The sequence below is a fragment of the Muntiacus reevesi genome, chromosome 6 (assembly GCF_963930625.1).
Source record: "Muntiacus reevesi chromosome 6, mMunRee1.1, whole genome shotgun sequence".
Lineage (NCBI taxonomy): Eukaryota > Metazoa > Chordata > Mammalia > Artiodactyla > Cervidae > Muntiacus > Muntiacus reevesi.
In genome coordinates this window covers 93,548,965-93,573,643 of record NC_089254.1, presented here as the reverse complement: position 1 = coordinate 93,573,643, position 24,679 = coordinate 93,548,965, and the positions used below count along the sequence as shown (strand labels likewise).

The following is a 24,679-nucleotide window of genomic DNA, read 5'->3' as shown; positions in this document are numbered from 1 at the left end:
AAAGTCCAAACACAGATGTGGAAGTCAGGATACCTGGCTCTAGTTTTCACCTGCCAATAATGTGCCCATTTAGTGCTTTGAAAGGTGGGTCTGGTCAGTAGAAAGAGTGCTGAGACCTTTTCCCCAGCCACTAGTGCTGTTTCACTCTGGAAAGACCACCTGAGAAACAGCAGAGGTGAGCAATCAGCTCCTCTTTAAAGACATCTCTTCTGCTTCAAAAGTTTAGTGTACACAGGCCATCTCGGACCTTAAATTTACTCTTAGTAAAAAGTTGTGTGAACACCATTATTTTCAATTCAATTCTTAGACATATCATATTAATTCATTAAGTAGTTATGGGAATTACACAAAAGCTATAAATATCATGAAACCATATTAAAGGTAGGTTAAAAAAATTACTTAAATTTTTTGTATTTCATGTACCCGTCTCTGGAAAATAAGATAATTTTGAACTGTGGCCTTTGGTGGGGTATCACTGATCTGTGCAAGAATGTTTTCACTCTTCAGAGAGCAAAAGTGGCTAATTATCTTGGGGTGAGTATAGTCCTTACTTTATTATATTGTCATTTTATCTCTTCCAGGTGGCTCAGTTGGTAAAGAATCTGTCTGCGATGCAGGAGGCCTGGGTTCGGAAGATCCCCTGGAGAAAGGCATGGCAACACACTCCAGTATTCTTGCCTGGAGAATCCCCATGGACAGAGGAACCTGGCAGGCTACAGTCCATGGGGTCACAAAGAGTTGGACATGACTGAGTGACTAAGCACATATTATTTCTGTTGCATATAAAGAGCAAGGTATAGTCACTTACAGTATTGAGTTCTAGAAAAGGTGAGTGCTATTCCTTCTAACTATCAGAAAGAAGTCATGGAAAGAAAAGACAGAGCTAGCCTGGAAGAGCCTGTCTAGTATGGGTTAGACTCTCAACAGGAATTCATTAGCATAGAAAATACCAGCCTAAAATACCAGGCCCTAAATAGTGATATGCAGAGACTACTTTGTCAACAAAGGCTATTGTTTTTCCAGTGGTCATGTATGGATGTGAGAGTTGGACTATAAAGAAAGCTGAGCAGGAAAAATTGATGCTTTTGAACTGTGGTGTCGGAGAAGATTCTTGAGAGTCCCTTGGACTGCAAGGAGATCCAACCAGTCCATCCTAAAGGAGATCAGTCCTGGGTGTTCATTGGTGGGACTGATGCTGAAGCTGAAACTCCAATACTTTGGCCACCTGATGTGAAGACCTGACTCATTTGAAAAGACTCCGATGCTGGGAAAGATTGAGGACAGGAGGAGAAGGGGATGACAGAGAATGAGATGGTTGGATGGCATCACCATCTCAATGGACATGGGTTTGGGTGGACTCTGAGAGTTGGTGATAGACAGGGAGGCCTGGTGTGCTGCAGTTCATTGGGTTGAAAAGAGTCAGACATGACTGAGCGACTGAACTGAAATAGCAATATCAAGATGTAAGAAGCATTCTAACCAACGTCTGCATGAGATGAGGTTTACAATAAAGGTTATAAAGAAAAAGTGAACAATCAGTGAGAAAAGTACCATATTTTCTTTAGAAATTTAGTTTTAAACCATTCTTAATAAAGCTATCGCCTTTACTTTTATTTAATGTCAGTTGTTTTTAATAAAAAGCAGTCTTAATAGCAGTGGAAATGAATGTTTATCAATGCAGTGGGCCAGAGCAGATACTATCAGGCAAAGCATACTCCTTCACAAATTGGCTCAGAAGTTAAAAACCCACTGACCACCTAGTTGCTTCCTTGATTTTACAACCGGAAAAAGTATTTAAGGGCAGAGGAAAGAGGATGACCTGGCTGAGCTTCTTAAATACAAACCTAGTTACAACATCCCAAATAAATGTCACTCTGAGATTTTCATTTGTGAAGTTGCATAATATTACAGCCCATGCAAGGATCTTTCCACAACTCTATAAAGAACAAATGGTCTCTCCAAGTTGCTCCTCTGATATTAAATTTTAATTGGGAAAAATAAGGCTACTTCATAATAACTTGTATTTGTTTAGTACTTAGTTTTTTTTCCATATATTTTGACACACATCACTGTACTGGATGCTCTTACCACCCTGCAAGTTACACTGAGCAGACATGAACATTTCTATCTTAAAGCTGCATTGCAGCAAGATGAAGTGGCTTCCTGGAGATCACAGGGCTTATTGCTGAAGGAGTTAGACCAGAATCAAGACCCTCTGATTCCCACTTGAAAAGCCTCTCTGTAAGTATCTAGACTGATCTCTGAAACAGGCAGCTAGCAGGGTCAGGGTTATCAAGATTATGCAATATGTTCAGTGGCTTTCAAAATTCACTTTACAGCTTCTGAGATCTACTCAGTAGGTTATGACTAGCATTTTTTAATGAAATATAGACTAAAGAAAATATCAGAGGGCAAGAAACTATATCACTATATCAGAAATATCTGTATTTTCAGGTTATTGCAGCATTGCTCACAATAGCCAAGGTATGGAAACAACCTAAGTGTTCATCAGTGGATGAATGGGGATCCATATACATGTGTATATAAATATATATATAATATGGAATATGATAACATATATAATATACATAGTAATGTGGAATCTTACTCAGCCTTTAAAAAGAAGGACACCTGAAACTAATACAACATTGTACATCAACTATAGGCCGACAAAACTTATTTTTTTTAAAAAAAGAAGGAAATTCTGCCATTGGCAACAACATGAATGAATATGGAGAGCACTGCATAAGCCAGACAGAGAAACACAAATACTGCGTGTTATCACTTATATGTGGAATTTGAATAAAAGACTTAAACTAAAATAGTGATTGCCAAGGGCTGGAGGCTAGGGGAAATGTGGAGAGGCTGGTAAAAGGCTCTAAACTTTTAGTGATAAGGTGAATCAAGTCTTAGGATCCAATGGATAACACAGTGACTATAGTTGATAATATAGTGTTGTCAACTGAAATATACTAAAAGAGTGGAACTTAAGTGTTCTCACCAAAAAAGGAAAGAAAGGTAAATACGATAGGTGATGAATATGTTAATTAACTTAACTCTGGGACTTCTTTCACAATGTATAGATCTATAGATCGTCACATAGTACATTTTAAATATATTATAAGCTTATTTGCCAATTAGGCTTTAATAATTGACATGGAGAAGGGCATGGCAATCCACTCCAGTATTCTTGCCTGGAGAATCCTGTGGACGTATTATAATAATCTTATTTGTCAACCATACTGTAATAAAGCTGGAAAAAATCAGTAGTACAACTCGAAAAAAGAAAATATCAGAGGGCATGGTACATAGCAAGAGTGAGCACTATTTTGTGAAATATTTGTTTCAAAGAGATATATGTGTGTATATATGCTTAGTCAGTTCAGTTGTGCGACCCCATGGAATGCAGCAGCCCAGGCTTCCCTGTCCTTCACCATCTCCCGCAGTTTGCTTAAACTTATGTCCATTGAGTCGCTGACATACTGGGTCACAAAATAAACTTAAGTTTATTATATTTAAGTTTATATTCAGGTATAATAGAAACTAGTATTTCTTTCAGAGGGTCAGAGGGAAAGAGAAAACAGGGGACCATTGATGCAGCTAGCACTGGTCAGCTGTCTGTGCTATTCTGACGGCAGCCCCCTGGTGGACCGGGAGGTGGGAGTGGGACGAGAACAGAGGAGCATTCCTGCAGCGGGCGGGAGGTTAAAAGACTAGATAATCTTGAAGCCAGGGCCTGGGCTTTGTTCTTTTTTATGTTCTTAGTGCCTAGTCCCAGCAGCACTAACTGGCACAGGAAACCCTCAATGAATATTTGTTGAATGAATGCATGGAAATGAGTGAGGTTTACAGATTTTTTAAGGCTCCTCTTAAAAACTCAATTAGGCTTGGAAATGAATTCAGGCAGTCCTACATTTATGAAAAGCTTGTTTCCAAAACCTTAATTTGCAAATTGGTTTTTGGAACTTCAAACATTATTATACATGGCAGTTGGGATCTCGGGCCAGCCCACAGCCACCTTTTAAAACCCAGGATATATCTGAAGCTAGTACTGAGAACTGAAACTGCATTGCTACGGGGGAAAAAGCATCCTCACTGGTCCAGTTAGGAATGCTGGAGGCAAATTAGCCTCCAGATGGCAGAGAAACACCTCCCCAGCCCCCATTCCTCTAGCCTCAGCTAGCCCTGCCTCTGCAAAGCCATTTCGGGGGAACTCGGGAGGCGGGTGTGAGAAGCAGTAGGAAGTGAGGGCTCATGTCAAGGATAGAAATAGGTCAAAGATAAGCAGAGGGAAAGAGAAGTGAGCAATGCAAATTGCATCAACCCGGTGGGAAGGGGGCCCATGGCCACCACGCAGTCAGTCAGAGTGCTTGTGGCCAGGTGGCTAGGAAGACACATGCAGAAAGTCGAGGCCATTTCCATGAAGATTTGGTATAGTCACCATTCCAGCAGAAACTCAGCAATATCTTTTATAGAGTACCCCATACTGGCAAAGCGTAACTGCCCGTTTCTCTGCCATTCTTTCTTATTTTTTATCCACTAACAGAAAGTGGTAATTTTACCCTTAACCAGATAAGAGGTCCAGTGAAGTCAATCATTTCAAGTCAAACTTTGAACCCCAAAGTGAACAAAAATGGCCAGTTTGGTATACAAATCAACAGTCACAAAATGTACATGCCCTTTACTTGGTAAGAGAGAAGGCGTCTGAGTGCTCCTCTGCCCAGACTGCTGACTATTTCCTTAAACAGTTGTAACAGATGGGGTTTCTTGATAGTCTTGGCTACTGTGAATAGTGAGTGGAATGACTAGAACTGGATACATTTATTTCCATGTCATGTTTATAACTTAGTTTCTTCAGAAAACTGTGGAATGAACTAAAAAATTTCCTGTTTCTTTGGTATTATGGTTTAAAAATTTATATATACCCTTCTATGTTTGTTACAAAATGACAAAAGTATGGCTACTTACAGGAAACCCCATATCTTGACTCAAGAAGAGTTCACCCAGGCTTTGGGAAAATGAGAAGTGGTGAAAATATTAGACTGCGAGTGACAGAATCTCTTGATAATCATACCAGGAACAAATTAAACAGCACCTTGAAAGCTATAAAGAACTGAAAAATCATTCACAACTGCCCCTGAGAATAACACGACCCTGGGTAGGTCTTGGCATTTAGGAATCTTAATGTACCTCATAAAAGAAATACTTCCAATCTTGCTCCATAGGTGATGAAACTGAGATAAATTATCTGATGCAAATGCAAAGGAATTTAGAAATCATTTTGTTGGGCATCTGTTTTGGCATTTAACCTAAAACTTCTTCCAAAGCAGAAGGTCCAGAAGCGCTGGTGTGTTCAAATGACTGCAGTGAAAAGCGTGAACTTAGATGAACTGAGTTTGATTTATTTAATAATGGGAAAGTTAAAGAGTATTTTTTGACCATGGGCACCATGCTGGAAGCTGAAGGTCCAAAGAGTCAAAATAGTTCCTACCCTCAAGTGAATTACCATTTATTGCAAGAGGACAGGCATGCTCACCACTATCTTTAGTTTAAAGCTAATAATAGAAGGATGGACAATGAAGGTTAGTGGTGTGGAGGGAAAAGAGGAGCGGAGGAAGCCTTGTGGAGAAAGGCAGCATTTGATGAGGGCCCTGAAGGACAGGAATGGAGTCAGGAGCACATGAGATAGAGTCGCACATCCCTACTGTACTCTCCAATCACCGCCCCCCCCCCCCCACCACCCACCCATTGCCTCTACCTCCCACCATACTCCCCATCTCTTCCCTATCCCACCACACCCTACTCACTCCACCAAAACTTCCTTGGAATCCTTGTCTCCATAGAACACTTCAGAAGCCCCAATCTTGTTCAATTCCTCCATTTTGGAGGGGAAACTGAGGCTTGTAGAGTGTTCTCCATATAAGATATAGAGTAAGCCAAGGAATGGAGGTGGCTTTTATGTGATGAGTTTGGGGACCAGCGAGTAATCTGATTTGGCTAGAGCAGGGGGCGGTCAGAATGGGAAGGGATACAAAAGGCAGATCGGGAGAACTTTGAATGCCATGTAGAGGACAGTGAGCTCTATCTTCAAGGGTGAGGGGTGGGAGGGCCGGAGGAGACACGGTCAGAAAGGGGACAGAGACTGAAGCTGGAACCAGATAGGAGGCAATTAGAATTGTCCAGGTGTGTGGGGGTGGGGGGGGGGTGGGCAGAACTGCTGAAATTCAGGAATGACAGAGTGAGTAGATAAGAGTGAGAGAGATATGGAGAAAGTAAACTGATAGAAGCATGGGCATGATAAAGTGGGAAGAGTCAGGACCAGGAATTCACAGTCACACACACACACACACACACACACAGACACACACACACCCAAGATTGGACTCTTTGCCCTGCATTCCAGGCTCTGCTGTTGATCAGCTGTGAATACTGGGCCAGCCCTTTACCCCATGTTCCTCAGTTTCCTCATTGGAAATTGAGCCATTGAACACAATCGGGGGTTTCTCAAATTCCATGGACACCTTGGATTCCAAGGAAGTTTTGGTGGAGTGGGTAGAGTGGGGTGGGATAGAGAAGGATGGGGAGTGGGGGGGATGAGCAATGGGGACTGCAGCGGTGAAGAGAAGCTCTAGATCCAAAACCACCCATTTAATCAGAACATCTCCTTTATGTAACAGAATTCCTCATAACAGTAAATTTGCTAAAAAAAAAAAACAAACCAAACAACCCCCCCCAACCAGTCTGATAGCCATACAGATAACCTTCTGACACCCCTTTTCGCTCTCACACTTGAGCGATCACACTCAAAGGAACTGGTTATCCAAGAGATCTGCCAATGCAATGGACATGGGTCTCGTTTTTAGGACCCTGTTGAGTTCCTGTTTATTTGATGAACTGTTGCACAAATGCTGGAGCGACTGGAACAACAATTGTCATGCTGAATCGATGCCAAAACTTTCAAAAATGGGACAGATTTACTGAAAGGCCATCTGGTGTTCTTACTCTTGTGCGGTACCTTTTCCCAAGACCCAGAGAGTTTTCCAAACCTCATAAACGCCAGCGTGAAAAGGGCCCTTGCCTGCAAGTACAAAGACACTGGCTTCCCCGCTATTGACTGCTGTCTGGCTTTGGGTGAGAGGAGTTGCCCCTTGGGGTTCCAGTTTCTCAGTCTATAGGAAAGAGTTTCAGCAAACAGCCCTAGGGGCCCCTCTAGCTTGAACATTCTAAGATTCCAGGATCCTAAACTTTGGAGCCTGTTATCTGAACAATTCCCTGATCGATAGCATGCGCTCTGGGTCTTGTTCTGTTACAGTCAGATGGTCAGTGTATTAAGGGCTTTGGGCTGTTGACTCTACGGATTGGGCAATGTGTGTTTTAGCCAAAGTCTCTGAGCTCTGCAGATGGATCATTCCGAGCAGAGGGCTCAGGTCTAAATTAACAGCAGATCTTTAGAAACCCGAAGCTTTGTGGATCGCTATTTGGAATAAGAAAACTCAGTGCCTAGGTATCAACCCCCCGCAAATGGTCTACGAACCACCCCAAAAAATGGAACCGAGGAAAACCAATCAGAACCACCACGAAGTTGAGACCAAAAAAGTTCCATACGGATCTGAAACTTACACACTCACTGCCTTCCTTTGCCTCCTGGCTTCTCCTCTCTCCTCCCACTCCCACAATTAAAAAGCATTTTAATAACAGCAATTCCTTTATAAGAAAGAGAAGAAGAAACCCCCGAAGAGGTGAAGCGAGCACTCACTGGGAGAGCGCGGCCAGGCTGCGTCTTCCCTGAGATCCGGATCCCGCGAGCATGTCTGCAGCTGGAAGGGCGGCGGGCGGGCGCAGAGGTACTGAGACCCTCCGGCGGTCAGGGCGTGGACCCGGCCCGCGGAAGTGCCATGTTATCCGGGCTGAAATGCAGTGTGCGGGATGCTCCCGGGTTCTCCCTTTGTGTTAACACTTTGGTCTGTCCCTGTGACGAAAGTCTGGGCTTGTCCTTTGCCAAATCTACTCCTCCCCACCCTTTCCCTCCGCACAGGATCATCAGAGAGCTGATTGTTATTTTTTACTGTAATCTCTCTAATAGAGGCTCATCATGTTTAGACGTAGGTTGTAAAGGGCCCAGATGGCTTCGTGATTTCCACAACGTTTATGACTGGACAGCAGGGGCCCCGGATCCCCAGTAGCTTTCATGATGAAGACTATATGATCAATTACAAAGAATCCTTCCAAGGTAGAGAGCTAGTCAAAGAAAAAGACACTGATTGATCCACGTGCCCAGGCTTTTGGAAAACAGTCGACCCTAGGATCACTCACATACACAATCCAATGCTAAAGAGAGCAACGGAAATCAGCCCACCAAAAAGTTTATCCGGGTGCAGTTCTCAGGCCCTCCTTCTGAGCTCTGTTCTCAATTAGAATTGGTGTAGGTGGCTTCCAAAGCAAACAGTTCCCACTGAGAAATCAAATCTGAGAAACCTCTATTATCCCTTTTATTCAGGGGAAGATGCATGATATAAAAATGCATACAAAGGCAAAGGGAAGAGAGCCAGCAGATCAGAGATATGCTGTGTTATACAGGGCATTTGGTGAAATGAAGGCAACAGCCCGAGGAAGGAACATGTTGCAACAGCGGGCCTGGGCTGCCCCCGTGGCACTTGGTGTGATGATCTCATCGGCCAGGCCAGGCAAGGGAGCCTGGTCAGCAACAGCTTGGAAAGCAGCCAGATTCCAGCCCCTGTGGAGGGGGTGGTGTTGATTCTATCTGGAGATGACACTCCGTCTAGGCTTGAGTTGTGAATGTGTTTCTTCATCTCTAACAAGCAATGAACAGATTGCTTCTGGGGCACCAAGATGCTGATGGGACTGGCTTTCTGTTAAATCAGTTGAACAACTCAGATCTCCACAATGGAGGGTTAAGATGATTCTTTTGGTATATAGCGGGAGAAACAATCCCCTTCACACATTGATTCACATCGTTCACATGATTTAAAAAAAAAAAAATCTTTGAGATCTATGGCTTCATGTTGCAAACATGGATGCAAAAGCACAGAGCATTTCAAAAGTTCACCCCAACTCACGGAGAGGAACCAAAGCAACCAAAGCAGGTACTCTTGTGCTCAACTTAAAGAAGTTTAATTTAGTTTGATTAAATCCTCTCTTCATTTTCACTAACTAAAAAGTTTTGGTTGTCTTCCTGCTTAAGTCCTATGCTGTTCTCAAAGTCATAGTTTATAGAGTAATAGAGTTTAATGAATTTCAGAGTTAATTATCTCCGTATACTACGATGTGGGCTTCCCTGTGGCTGAGATGGTAAAGAATCTGCCTGCAATGCAGGAGACTTGGATTAGATCCCTGGGTAGGGAAGATCCTCTGGAGAAGGGAATGGTAACCCATTCCAGTATGCTTGCCTGGAGAATTCCATGGACACAGGAGACTGGCGGGCTGCAGTCCATGGAGTCTCAAAGACTCCAACACGACTGAGCGACTAACACACACACACATAATGAATATACACCTTTAAACATCCCTTTGATTATGTATATTATCACTCAACATATATAGACTACTTAAAGTGTGCAAGACATTCATAAAATTAGAGATTACATAAGTGGCTTTAATAAAATACTGACTTGGTTTGAGTTTATTGCTCCAAAGCTGTGATAGATACATGAATTGAGGCATTTTGCCATTCCTCTTTCTACCACATTTTTCCCATTTAATTTTTTTTTCCTTTTAAATTCAGTGATTTGCTGTGGCAGGCAGAATAATGTTTCTCCCAAAGACATCCAATGTCCTAATGCCCAGAACTTGTGAATATGTTACCTTACACGGCAAAAGGGATTTTCCAGATGTGATTAAGTTAAAGGCATTGAGGTGGAGAGATTATCCTGGATTATCCAGATGTGCTCACTCTTAGTCACACGAGTGTCTAAAATGAGATAAGCCTCTCCCGCTGAGGTCACAGGGAGATATGGCTATAGAATAGTGGCCAGAGAGATGACCTTGCTGGCACTGAATGGGGCCAGGAATCCAGGAATGTGGCGGCTTCTAGAAACTGCAAAGGCAGAGAAATGGATTTGCCCCTAGAGCCTCTGGAAAGGAATGCAGCCCTGTCTATCTATACCTTGATGTTAGCCTGGAGAGAACTGTTGGACTCTGTACCTCTAGAAAAATAGATAGTAAGTTTGTACTGTTTTAAGCCACCATGATTGTGGTTCTTTGTTACAGCAGTGATAGAAAACCAATACATTTGCTTATGGGGCTCAGTTGACCTTGGGAATACATTTCACCTCCTGATTTCCTGTTTTCCACTCCCACTCCAATTCTGAGGTGGCAAGTATAATTTTGGCATCATCAGAATAAACTCATAAAATCGACTAGCCTGGAAAAAATTCAGTGGTTCTTCTAGGCCAGACTCTCTTTTTCTCCACACACACACACACACACACACATACACACATATAGAGGAGAGCAAGAATTTAGTAATCTTCCACTAACATGCTGACATTCATGCACTGAAAATATGCTAATGGCCAGCTATATAAAAGATATCCACCGAGTTATTTTCCTAGTTGTACAGATAGAAAGAGGGAAATCATGCACACTTGTAGCTGGCCCCTTGTTATTAATGGAATGTGTTTGGGAAGTAGCTGTCTGTCTTCAGTTTGTAAAACTAATGGATGTCATAACTCCTGCTACCTAATAGGGTACTAACATGACAATAGCAAAGAGAGGAATGAATCTGGGGCTCTGGTCAGACGCCAGTAGGGAAGAGGGAGCGCAGAGGACAATGAGGAGGAGACTGGATGCATTTGAGAGGCAGGGAGATGAGAGGCTCACAAGACGAGAGCGGGGCGGGAGTAGGCAACTGCTTCCAGGTAGCCCTGTGAGGTCCAGCTGCCAGGGGCTGGAGAGGCGAGGTGAGAGGGATCAGGAAGAACATAGGAGAAGGTAATTTGTGAACAGTGTCTGTTTCTGAAGAGACCAGCAAGCGCATGTGTTTTCACTGTGTAGCACAGACACCGGTACTCAGGGTCCAACTGCCTGAACTGGTGTCTCTGAGAACCAAAGTAATGATCATTCATTGGCACTATGAACAGCTGGGCCAGTCATCCTTCAGCAAGAGAGTAGGTGTCATATATGTGACATTTCTGGCCTCTTTTACTAGCGGAAATGAAAATCTGGGCCACTCTTGAATTACCAATCAGTTCAGTTCAGTTGCTCAGTCATGTCCAACTCTTTGCGATCCCATGGACTGCAGCACACCAGGCTTCCCTGTCCATCACCAACTCCCGGAGCTTGCTCAAACTCATGTCCATCAAGTCGGTGATGCCATCCAACCATCATATCCTCTGTTGTCCCATTCTCCTCAGGCCTTCAATCTTTTCCAGCATCAAGGAAATTACTGATAGCATCCTTCGTTTCTAGAGAGTTTGTTTCATTTTTCTTCAAAGAGATTGTGGGCTGGGAAGGTTTAAAAGAGGTCAGTGCTATAGAAAGAAATAAGCTCCCACCACAGGGTGGTCCTTTATTAATAAAATATGATTAAAAAATAACTTAACTTCACGGAGGTAGGAGCTCCATGATCTGTTCCAGACTTTATGGTCTGCAATGGTTGTTTAAGAACAGCTTCTACCTTGGAGCAATTCCCTAGGGAAAAGAGAAGTATGTGGAAAGTGCCCCATGCACTGCCCTAATGCACTCAAGACAGACAGACAGACACACACACACTTCCTACAGAAACACAACTTAAACTCAAAGGAAATCTAAACACATGAGAGGCAACCGCTCAAGTAATTTAAAGAGGATGTTTTTAAAAGTTCTTGAAGAAAGTTTTTCTTGTAAAGAAATTCACAGACACTACACTCTTAGAATGAGGCAAAAGATCTTGCCTAGACAGCTGCTCACCAGGAACAGGAGTGAAGGGGTTAACGGCATCTTTCCTCCTTTCCTGTGGCCTCTCGGAGTCTTTCTTCCACAGCTGAGGCATCACCCTCCTCCCCATCTCCCTCCCCGAATGGTGCTGAACATGTTTCACTTAAATGATATTGCTTTGTACTTTCCTGGGATTACTGCCTTTTTAATAGATTTTCCTGAGACACCTTCTTGTGACATTTCTGGAAATGCTTCTCCCTTTTCCATCTCCTTTTGCAGAAATTACAGATGACTCTTCCTTCTTTCTTCTGCTCTCTACCATCCAGTGTTTTCCTGGCCTCTCCTTCCATATCATGTCTTAGCTAAAGTCTGGAGTTCCCACTGTGGAATGTGTGTTGGGCGGGGCGGGGAAGGGGGTGGAGGGATGTATGGACTGTTACAGAAAGTCATCATTTACCCCCCCTCACAGTCTTCAAGTACAGCCCCCTGTCCATCAGTGAATGTTTATGGCCTTTGCTGAGACAATTCTCTGAACTACTTTTTGGTCTGACTCCAGGCCTGCAACACAGCTTGGGCTGCAACATTCTCTTGTCTACCTTATAATGGTGGCCATATAGTTTCCATTCCAGCACCTTCCCCCTACCTAACGCTATTTGAATATTTACTACAAGCAAGTCATAGAGTTAAGAGCCATGAGGCCTTCAAAGATAAGAAGGGCAGTCCCAAAGGGAGATAAGATATGCATTCTAAAATATTAATGCAAGATGGAGAGTGAACAGTATTCCGAAAGTGGCAGAGCTGAAGTACTCTACTTCTAAGGTGACATCCCATGATCAAGGTCCCAGTGTTTAATCACTCTTAAACTCTCAATTTATTCAGTGATTGAACTAGACTTCCTGTGCCTGAAATAGAAATCCACTTATCTCTGTTAGGGCCACAGGTATTAAGTCATCCTTCAGTCTCATCTTTTCTAGGCTAGATGCCAATGCCTATTTTCCATCCTTTTAATATCAGCCTGAAATTTAACAACTCTTCAAATGGGAAACCAAAATTGAACATAATAAAGGCTTGACCAAGGCTGAATGTGGCTGGCTGAAGTCCCAGCACTGCCTGCCATGTTCCTGTTAACACATCCTAACATTGTTTTCACGTTGATAATAGCATCCCTTATAGAGATCATTCATTAAATTTTGTGCTAAATCCAGGGTGGTTTTTTTCCCCTCCAGATTTGTTGTTTAGTCAATCTATCTCCAACATTTATCTGTTAAGCTATTTTTGTTGTTATTAATTACCCTCATACAAAGACCTTCATATTATTTCCAGAGGCTCATTTTTCAAATCTTTCAGGTTACTCTCTATAGCACTTTTCTTGCTCTCCTGCTTGAAACACAAAATATGATTTCAAGAAAGGAGGACACGCTCTTTCAGAGAGCATATGTATACCTACATTTCAATGTCTGGGAATTCTAATGATTTGAAGCAACATAAAGTTCAAGGTCCTGGACTGTACTCCGAGTTTATTTACATATTTCCACCTCCCATTATTAGGCTGTGAGCTCCTTGAGGAGAAGGACTGTGTCTTACCCATCTTTGTGCCCCAGCCTCTCACCCCAGTTAGCACAATGTCTGGCATAGAGCAGCCCTTCTGTAATACGTGCTGCATAAGTAAATTAGGGTGCACAGCTTCATAAAGAGCAAATAATGGCCTTGACCAAGTTAATTTGTTTTTTTCTGTCATTGAGTTGAAATGAGAGAAGAATTGATGTGACTGGTGGCCCAGCCTCAAGGTCAGTTATGCCCACCACTGGAGTTGAGATGCATCTGGGCACGTGTGACTGTGTGGTGAAGGGGGTCTAGGGAGCTGATCTACATGGAGGTTTGGCTCATTGTCTGCTATCCCATGCCTTGGAATTGGCCCCTGAGCTGAGACCCGTTGCCACACATTTGTGCCCTGAGAACCAAGGTGGGCTTCAGGGAAGCGGAAGGTGTTTCCTGAGTCTACAAGGAAAACCACTCAGCAAAACCACAAGATGTTTGCTGAGTCTAGGCTGAGTTTTAGTGGCCTGGTGACAAAGAGGGGCGGAGGAAAGCCCCCTTCCCCGACCCCCAACACACACACATAGACACACACACACACACACACACACACACACACACACACACACACACACACACACACACATACTTCTATAACCACAGCCGTTTTGGAAATCTGGAAGAGTGAAGGAAACGCAGGACCACTTTGGAAACTTGAAAGTTTGTATCAAGGGCATGAGACAGCATCTTTGACATGGAAGAGTAGGGTCTCAAGTAAGCCCCAGGGCAGTGGTGGAGGGTGGGGGCAGGGAATCTGCAGCAGGAGCCACAGAAGGTTGCACGTGGTGGCTGAATGCACCATTTGTTAGGTTTTATGAATCAGACTTCTAGAAACAGAAGGACTCTTTTTTTAAAAAAAGTTATTGGTGGAGTTAGTCTTGCATCAGCAAGGATCATTAAGAATTATACCATTAGTAATGTCATTTTGTTGACATCCATAGGCAGATCTGATTGAGGATATATGGGTGCCAGTTATGAGGTTTCTGTACGTTTTTAAAATTACATTTTATTCTAAAATTTTGGACAAACTAAAAGGAGTAAGAAACTATAATGAACATCTGTGTGTTCAACATTCAGCTAAAGAAAGAAAAGTTTCAGAGTCACTTAGTGCTGCATGGGTTCTCCCAGGATGACCTTCTCCCTTTCTCTACCTGGAGGTAGTGTTTCTCCTGAATCTGTCTAATCTGCTTTCTTGAGATCTAATCCTGTGAACTATTCTTCCCCTCTTCTCCTCCCTCCACAGCTGGCCCAGTGGGCTCACCATCAATGCCACCCTAGTATGTTTTTGGTTCTTGAATAAAACAAGATGGGCGCACGGGAGTGAGACATCATTTCACTCTGCCTTAATGCTTCTGTATTTTCACAGTGAAATGTAGGTCCTCTGCTCAAGACCTCACCGTTCAGTTAAAAGGAGGGCATTCTCTCTGTCTCGAGGCCAAATGTTGAACCCCAGCATTACCTTGCTAATTCGTCCCCTTAGGAAATCGTGACCTCCAGCTGTACCCACAGGCAATCTAGCACACGAACATCCTCAGTGCAATGTACCCTAACATGGATCATAAGGGAGACTTTTGTTCAGTGAAAAGATTATTGGCATTTGCCACTGTTTTCCCAATATCTCCTGAAGTGTTCTGTCTTTACCCAATGAAGCTATTCTTTCTCCTTTTCCCTAAAACGGCCTTTTAAATTTCCTTTGCTTCTCTGAATTCTAGTGATTCTTTAAGAACCAGTGTTTGGCTCCACCTCTATAAAGTCTTCCTAGTTTTGACTTTATTTCTTTGTAATTTATCACCTTAGGAGGAGCGATGAGAAAGCCCACTCTTGCTTGCATGCATGTGAGAAATAGTTGTGTTATGTGTGACTCAGCCCTTCCAGCTAACTTGCTGTGAGGTTCCATTTCTGTTTAAATTCTTTTGCAACAATTATTTAGGTCTAGTCTCTAAGCTCTTTTTAAAATCTGAGGGCTTTAGCTAGCTGGACTACTTTCTTTTCCTGGAAAGAAAAGTTTCTATCTTAAACAGATTGTGCCTCCAACTCCCCTCCACCCTCCAGCTTGAAACACATTTTTAAAACAGTAAGACAGTGCTTCGAAATAGTAGGGTTCTAACATCAGTTTCTTGAATGAATGGTTGCTAGTGCACATTTATAAACCCCTAGTTCTGGTCTCAGAAAATAATAATATATACCTTATATAATTCTAGGGAAGAAGTGTGTACATGAAAGATATGGTCTCTGCCTGTAGGAAACTGGATTTGGCCCTTGGTGATAACTTTAGAATATAGATTTATTGTATTTATTTTTATTATATACAATTGTATTTTTTATTATTATTATGTATTGTATTTATTATTATTATATACAATTTATTTAATTGTATAGATACAATTAAATTGTGAAGGAAATTAAGAAACTATTGTGGGGACTCAGAATATAATTCTGGTGCAGGGAAAAAGTCACATCTTTAAAGGAAGTATGGTAGTTCATAAGCCACGGAATTCACAGTGTGTATCACTCTTGTTCAAACTATATAAATATTTCCACACCATAAATTTATTTTCTAATGTCCACTTTATGCATCTGGATATAAAATTTACACATGGATTTCAGAGCTGGAATCAAATCCAGATTTTTTTCCAGTGATACAATGTAAGGTCTGAAAAAAACTTGATTTCTTTATTAGGTGGTCAGACCTGGATTAAAATATATATTTGTTCCTATTGCTAGAGAAATAATCCATTGTGTGTTTTGGATACTTTGGAGGTAGTATTTACCATTTATATTACATGAATGACACTTTTTAAAGTATTGTCTTATTTTGTGATTAACAGATCACATGAATTAGTATTATAGAAATATTTATCTCTATAAATAGAAATAGATGAATGGATACAGAGAGTCTTATTTATTCAATGTTCACATGTATATACCTCTTCTCACCTGTTTTCTGGCAGGGATGTTTCCTAATGCCTCTTTGGCATCTGATACAGCCTAAAATAGTGTCAGACATATGACAGATGCTGAAAGAATTCTCATCATTTGCTCTCTGGGTTAAAGGGGGACAGCAATGGACTAGAGATGCTGCATGAAGAAGGCCAGTTGACTGGTCCTACCAGATACTCCCACGGAGTGGTCTTCTTCATAGTATTTCTCATGGTACAAGTTCTAGATGCTCTGCTGCCCCCAGCCACTGAATCTTGGGAATTCTCAGAATGGACAGGTCTCAAAGGGACTGACTGGCTCACAGACTCACGAGAAACTAATGTGTACATCAGAATGCCCAGTTAAGGCCAGTTAATTAAGATAGAATGGACGGCCTCCCTCTTCAGTGCCTGGGAAGCTCCTATTTCCCAACCAGGATGCCCCCAGTTCCCACACCAGAGTGTCAGGAAGTCTCATTCACCAGAGAATCCTTCATGACATGGAGTCAGAGCAAATGGAAGAGAGAGCACCATAAAGAAGATTGCACCCAAGCTAAGGGGAGATGTGAAGAAACACCTCCTTCAGTGGAGAAAATATCTATCACATCATAAGACTGAACAAATCCTGAGATTTGTTCAAGGTCTCTCTCATCTGGATATTCCTAGATACCCAGTCCCAACCCTGGACCTGGCAACAATGCAAGACCTCTTCTACTGACCTGTTCTTTTTTCAGACTTACTGATCCCATCAGGGATGGGGACTGAATGTTTGTATCCCCTAAAATTAATATGCTGAAATCCTAACCCTGGATGTGATGGTACTAGGGGATGGGGCCTTTGGGGGGTAATTAGGTCATGAAGGTGGTGTCCTCATGAGTGGGATTAGTGTCTTTATTAGAACAGACATGAAAAGGCTTGCTTTTTATCTCTCTCCTCCGTGTACAGATGCAACAAGGAGACAGTCAGCTGCAAATCAGGAAGAGGGCTCTCATCAAAACACCAGATCTGCCAGTAGCTTGATAATAGACTTCCCAGCTTCCAGCACTACACTAAATAAATTCTTTCTATTTAAGCCACCCAGTCTCTGGCATTCTGCTACAGCAGTCCAGACTGACTAATAGAGTAGATTACAGTTAGATTCCATTTGTTTACATCTGGGAGACCTAATGTAATTTGACACATGTTGAATTTATAAGAAATGTTCTTTAGCATAATTTTTGAGTGTCTTTATGATATGCCTTGAGACAAGAGGTTAGAAGCAGACTAGGAGGAAGCTCTTCAGCTTTAGGACACTATTTTACTTTGAAGTTATTGAACAATGAAATAAAACTGTTATTAAGACCAAGGCAAGAAAAACAAATAGAGCTCCTTTTTGTTCATTAGTTTATAGAAAAGAACAGAGAAGGGGTTTTAGTGAAAACATTTAATTACAAAAAATTGTATTCATTTTTCTTATTTAGAAGTCAAAAGCCATCTGGAAAGCTTTTTAAGACCTCCTGAAGACAACAAAGAAAGTAAAATGGATGATACTTATATAAAAAGTAGCATTCAGTCAAGTCAAATCTGAAAGCCAGTGACCCGAAATATGCACTCAGTTTTCTAAACTGTGTTTCAAAGTAGAGAAAGCTGATGTAATCTGAGATTCCCATAGGTATTTTAGAATTCAGTGTCTTTCTAGAATAACTTCAAATTATCTTTCCTTTTGACTCTTTTTCAGTGAATCTAAGAATTAAAAATTAAATTAAAAATTAAAAGATACAATTCTGAGACTATTTTATAGTGCATCCACGCCTATCTGTTCTGGGTGTTCCAGTTCATTAACTTCATTTTAATTATAAATTTTAGGGTAACAAATCAACCAAAGGTTATACTTTTATAATTAAGAAACCTAGTGCCTACCGTGTTGTATCATAGTCAATGTTTACTGAATTAATCTGAATCTTAAGAGTTTTGATTGATAACTATTTATAAATAGTTTACTTATAAATAAATGCTTATTTATAAATGCTTCTCTTCTTTCTTCCAAACAATACTTTTGGAGGTGTATAAACTATTAATAAAAACAAAAAGTTCTCCATTTCACTGAAAATAAAGTTAACTGTCCATATCATCCACATCTTGGTTTAAAAGTCTTGGGTTGTCTAATGTCTTTTCTCTATTCCTTCCCCCGCCTCCCCCCCCCTTGGTTCCTCACAACATCCCAATGCTAGAAAACAGTGCACTATTTAGAGTCTAAACTTTAGACCCAACTTGAGTGTTAAACACTCTCTATTTCAGAAAGAGCGTTAGTAAATACTTCTCTGAGGTTGACCCTAACCCTCATCTACTTCTGCCCATCCTCCTGGGATTAGCTGAAGAAGTTTACTCCTCCAGACCACAAACTTGGTCTTTCATTAGAGAAATTTTTGATTACATGGTTTGTTCACTGTTGGACTCTTTGGAGCTTGGTATGAGCCCTGTAATTCAATGATTATCTGGTCTCACAATGCACATGTTAATTGCAAATAACACTTAAGAGCTTGAGTACTAGAGCAAATAGGCCAACTAAAGGGAATCTGCTGCTGTTGCTGCGTCCCTTCAGTTGTGTCCGACTCTTTGTGACCCCTTGGACCGTAGGTCGCCAGGCTCCTTTGTCCATGGGATTCTCCAAGCAAGAATACTGGAAAGGGTTGCCATTTCCCCCTTCCAGGTGATCTTCCAACCAAGGGATCGAACTTGGGTCTCCTGCCTCGCAGGCAGATTCTTTACCACTGAGCCACCAGGGAAACTCAAAGTGAATCTACTTTTACCATATTAATATCATTTGCCTTCATGAGGCAACTAAATAAACATAATGGTCAAAAATCACATGGAACAGGAGTCCACTATCCTTAATAATCAGAGACATACAGGAGGTGAGTTTTTTCATATCTCTGGAGACAAATACAGGAAGACAAAATTCCAGTGGCTCGTCAGGAGAGTGACGGGACCTCAAGCCCTGTATGGATGGTGCTGGTACTCAGGGATACCACAGAGGTCACCAACGTTTCTGCCTCCCCCCGAAAGTTTATTTTTATTAAAGACCATTAAAAAAAAAAGTCTTTATTGAATTTATTAAATATTACTTCTGTTTTATGCATTGGGTTTTTTTGGCCTCAAGGCATGTGGGGTCATATCTCTCTGACTAGGAATTGAACCCACACCCCTTGCTTGGGAAAGTGAAGTCTTAACTACTGGACCACCAGGGAAGTCCTTAAATAGCTTATTGAAGTAAGCAAAGTTCTGCCTTGGTACACAGATATAAATTGAAGTAGCTGTTTTTTCATTCATTTGTTCAGCATTGAGTATGAGTCTTTGGGGAAATAAAAGTAAGATGTAGTTTTGGATTTAGAGTTGCTTTCAGTTTGGTGGGGAAAACAGACATGTGAACAAATAAAAAATAAAATGGGTGATAACAATTAATGTACCAGAAAAGTGCTACGGGAAACCCAAGGTGGGAAATCAGTCACTTTGACTAGGGACTGTTCCAGAGGATGACTGTTGAGATGGGGCTTCAAGATAAGAGTTCACCACTAATAAGAGTTTCAGGAGCCAAAGGACTGTGGTGTGGAGCAGCACAAAATCCCTCTAAGCCTGAGGACTTTTGCTCACTTAGATGCAAAATCAGACAGGTAAGTGGCCAGCAGCAGGATTTAATTTTGAATGGGATAAAGTCATCATTTTAAAATCTTTTGAATTTTCTCTTCAATTCACCACTAGGAAAGGGAAGATAAAATGGTATCTTTTAATCTGCATTTGAGGTCCTAAGGCCTCTCCAGGGGTGATAGACTCTGGGGAGAGTAGGAGGTAATATTTTACAGCATTTTCTTTGAGTCAGATTTTTGAAAGACTTGAATACCTGAGGGCCAGTTAGACAGCGTAACACACCAGAATGTGAAGTGTGAGCATTCCTCTGGAGCGCATTATATGACCAGAAGGTCTGAAACACGCTATATGACCAGAAAGAAACTTGCCACAACACACAGAGTTAAATGGAAGTGAATTTGACTTAAACGAATCATACAGGTATCTCTACTGATAAGCATTTGTCACGTGCAGCCCCTTACACTTTTGATGGTATTTGTCCACATGTCTTTTCATTTTCTCAGCTACCCTGAGAAGGGTTAATTCTTTTTTTTTTTTTTTTTATCTTACGTACTTCTTTTTTTTTTTTTTTTTTTTTCAGTGGGTTTTGTCATACATTGATATGAATCAGCCATAGAGTTACACGTATTCCCCATCCCGGTCCCCCATCCCACTTCCCTCTCCACCCAATTCCTCTGGGTCTTCCCAGCCCACCAGGCCCGAGCACTTGACTCATGCATCCCACCTGGGCTGGTGGTCTGTTTCACCACAGATAATATACATGCTGTGAGAAGGGTTAATTCTATTTTACTGTTGAGGAAGCCCAGATCTGCTCAGTCTTTATACAGCGTCCTTTTTCTTTAATCATTGATCTAAAAGGTACTTTCTTTCATGGAGTTAGAGGCAGTTGGAGGGGTCAGGCACAGCACAATGCAGAGAGAATAGCACAAGAACTAAAGTCAATGACAGAGTTTCCAGAATGAGCGCTGCCACTGACTGTATGCTCTTGGATGTGCTGCTTTGCAAGTCTGAGTTCAATGATTTGAATGTCTAAACTTGAGAACGCAGGGAAGAGAGTCTAATTTCTGATCACACAACCCAACACGATACCAGGATGTTTCCTAGCAGTAATTCTCACTTCAGTCAGCATTCTTACGGAAAACTAACTCCTTTCTGAAGGGCATGTCTCCCCAGTTCATGCTACCATTGCTCTGATAAATGTTTCAATGAGATAGAACTTATATTCATGTGCCTCTGGTATAAGGCACTTAGAAATGAAAGGATTAGGATTTTCCATTCTGCCTCAGCCTTGAGTTTTATAAAAGCTTCATTCTGTTCAGTTCATAAACCATGGCGCTTCCGTAGCAATGATACTCCCAGGGCAGCCAGGATATACTCTGAGGGTGCTGGCTCAGAAAACATACATATATTAGGAATGTTTTGCTTTCATGGTTAGTTAGGTGGGAAGAGTTAAAGGCTCTTAAAAGGGGAGTATCAGCAAAGAAGGGCATCAGATATCAACTCCTTGTATATCACAACTTTTGTCCAAGTCCCCTTAAAAAGTAATTTCTCATCCTCTTCATCAAGGAAGGAGAAATGGTGAGGGAATATTAGATCTCCAAAATGGGCCCCTACTAAAAAAAGTTAGATTTACACAACAGTTTTGATTAGAGAAACAGAAGGACTCTTCAAGGAAAGAGTGGGCAGAGGCATACAGCTACTCTGGCTGCCAATAGTGCCTTGGGAAAGATGCAGTGTAATTATAACTGCTGAGGCTCCTTGTCTTGGAATCTGCATGATAACCCATCATCTCATCATGTTTGTCTGTTTGTTCACTTCCTGCTCAGTAATTTTCCATATTAGTCTCTTGATTTCTCCAGAAAGTCCTGCCAACAGTGCAAAGCTTTCTGTGGGAATGAAAAATGGATTGACTGCTATTATACTGAATGGGCACAGTAGAATTACTAGCTCCAAAGATAAAGGACTGTTTCAATGGCCTAGTTGCTGGACCCAGCTCTGGAAGTTATCTAGTTTTCATTTGGAGAGCCCCTCATTATGCAAAATTCCCATGGGCAGTAGTAAGACACAGACTACTTAGGAAACTAAAAAGCACATATTGAGCAATCTTCTGGAATCTACCAGTTGGATCCCTAAATGGTATAAGAAGATGGAAGCCAGTAAAAATGTGACATGGAATAGACCATGTCACTCATAATGGAAAATATGAACATCAGAAGAATTTCCTATTCTAAACAATGTGCAGTTTAAAACACACTCTCTGGAGACTCTCCTGAATGTACAGGCTTATGGCTGCTATTTATAGAGGCTGATGTGTATTTTACCAAGATTTTTATTCCAACAAAGGAACTGTGTGTGATGTAGGGGGTTATTTAAATGGAAAATACACCCTCACATTTTAATTTATTTAGTTGGTAATAATCTCAGATGTAATGTCAAATCTCACTAATCTAGAGTAACTGAAAGGACTCCTGCATTGCAGGCAGATTCTTTACCATCTGACCCACCAGGGAAGCCCAGCTGAAAGGATGGCCCGTACAAATTATGTAATATTTTGAAAGAAATTCTGTTTTGAAAATATGTTCAAGACATGTCTGGTGACTTCAACCAGACTAACAGAACATTAGAAACTTGTTTAAAATTTGCATACATAAAAATTAATTATAATTAGCAAATTAAGCCTTTAAATGAGGGTGAATTCTTCCAAAATTCTTTAAAAAATTGTGCTCTCAAGTGCTTAATAACTAAGCCATGGAATGCAACTTGCATATTTAACATATTAGTCAAATCCTTTATTTACAAATAGTTCAAATTTATACTTTTTCACAGTCTCATAAAGATTTTAAAATGGAAGAATCTGAATGTTAATGAAGATTTATGGACTGAAAACTGATTTTCCGACTCCTGATGAACATTACCTATTATATAGCAAATTCATGAAAAGAACTGGTTTTGGTCCTAAGGTATGCACATTATTCTTCTTTAACTTCATTCACAGATGGATGAGAATCCATTTATATAGCCACTGTTCATTCCAGCATGCTCATGTTTCACATCCAGTGGTATGTTCTTGTAACAATGTTAAGAACTTTTGGGCTAATAAAGGTCAAGAATTTCCCTAGAAGACTTCAAAGCAATTGAGATAGATTTCCCTTGAATAAGAATTTGGAATAGTCTGTAATCATTCCTGTCCAACATTCCCACCTGGTCAAATGATGGCTGCAATGCAGATCTCTTATATTAGGCTGGTCAATCAGAAAACCAGTAAGCAGAATAGATGTATTCAGCATACATATTTGATAGTCTTCATTACATTTTATTTGATTTTGATGAACATTCTTTGCTTGTAGAGAATTCTTTGTTTGTGATACTTCTCCAAAGTTCCCAGCTATAGACATAGAAGGACTTCTTTGGCCCTCAATGTTTAGAAAGGCAAATTTGTTGCCCTCTCAGAGAACAGTGGGCTTCTCATGAACACCTTCACTTGAGTCTGGAAAGAATCTTTGGAAAACTTTGGATCACAGGGTCCTAGAAAAACTATCACCTAAGTTCATATTATCTTATTTAGAATTTTATTTTTCAAGGTTCTAGTTTCCTCTGGGTGGGGCGTGGCAAGGGAGTGGGGTTGGAGAGAGAGTTTCAGTGGTACTAGAAATGTTCTAGGTCTTAAGATGAACGACTAGTTTATAATGTATGCATTACAATGATTTATAACCTCTATATTGTTGTTGTCTAGTTGCCCAGCTGTGTCTGACTCTTTTGCAACCCCATGGATTGGGATTTACCAGGCAAGAATACTGGAATGGGTTGCCGTTTCCTTTCTCCAGGGGATCTTCCAAACCCAGGGATCAGACTTTGTCTCCTGCACTCTCCTGAGCCACCGGGGAAGCCCTATAATCTCTGTATATATTACATAATATTATTTTGTATGTATTGGCTTTTTATATCTAAAATGAATAAAATCACTACTTTAGAATAAAGTGATTAAAAGTTATTTTGCAAAAATTAGGCACATAACTTCTTTATTTTATTAGTATAGTTTTATGTTGAGAGTCTTTAAGTTACTTCTTTAGCTGTATTGAAACCACAATTATGTAATATGAAAAAAGACCATAATTCAACTAGACAAAAAAAAACCCTATTTAGAATATGTGATTAACTGATACACAAATTATCAAGATAAAAAATCTTGATATGTTAGATACCAGACTACCCTATATTTTTATCTTGGTTTCAAACTAGTATAGAAGAAAAAAGGACTTTAAAATAAGGAGGTAGATTTTCTTTTCAGCATGGAGACTTCATATTCATAACTCTCCCATCACTTTCAAAGTGACTGCTAGAACAGATTTGAAATGGAGTAGATTGGAAACCAGATTGTCTGAAGACATGGGGTCTGTGCACATGCTCAGTGATTCAGAAACCCCAGAATGTTGCTGGAGAGGGGTCGAGTTTCTTGGGAGATGACTTTGGAGGGGGCTTTCCTAATAGCTCCTTCCTTACTCTATCTTCTAGCCAGCTGAAAACTAGCACCGACAGGTAACATTTACCATGCACTAATCATGGGGGTTCCCTGGTGGATTAGATGGTAAAGAATCTGCCTGCAGTGCAGAAGACCCGGGTTTGATCTCTGGGTCTGGAAGATTCCCAAGAGAAAGGCATGGTAACCC

At 41.1% G+C, this 24,679-nt stretch overlaps 1 protein-coding gene across 7 annotated transcripts in view; it reads right to left on the bottom strand.

Moving 5' to 3' along the window:
- CALD1 (caldesmon 1) overlaps window positions 1-24,679 on the bottom strand; it is a 202,601-nt gene that overhangs the window by 68,905 nt on the left and 109,017 nt on the right. The window contains exon 1 of one of the 7 annotated variants that reach the window (XM_065939014.1): window positions 7,757-7,956. The exons of the other annotated variants lie outside the window; for them this stretch is intronic. Coding sequence (XP_065795086.1) covers window positions 7,757-7,809 — 53 coding nt within the window. The 5' untranslated portion in view covers window positions 7,810-7,956. Of the gene's footprint in view, window positions 1-7,756; window positions 7,957-24,679 lie in introns of those variants that run through there. 7 annotated transcript variants of the gene reach the window in all.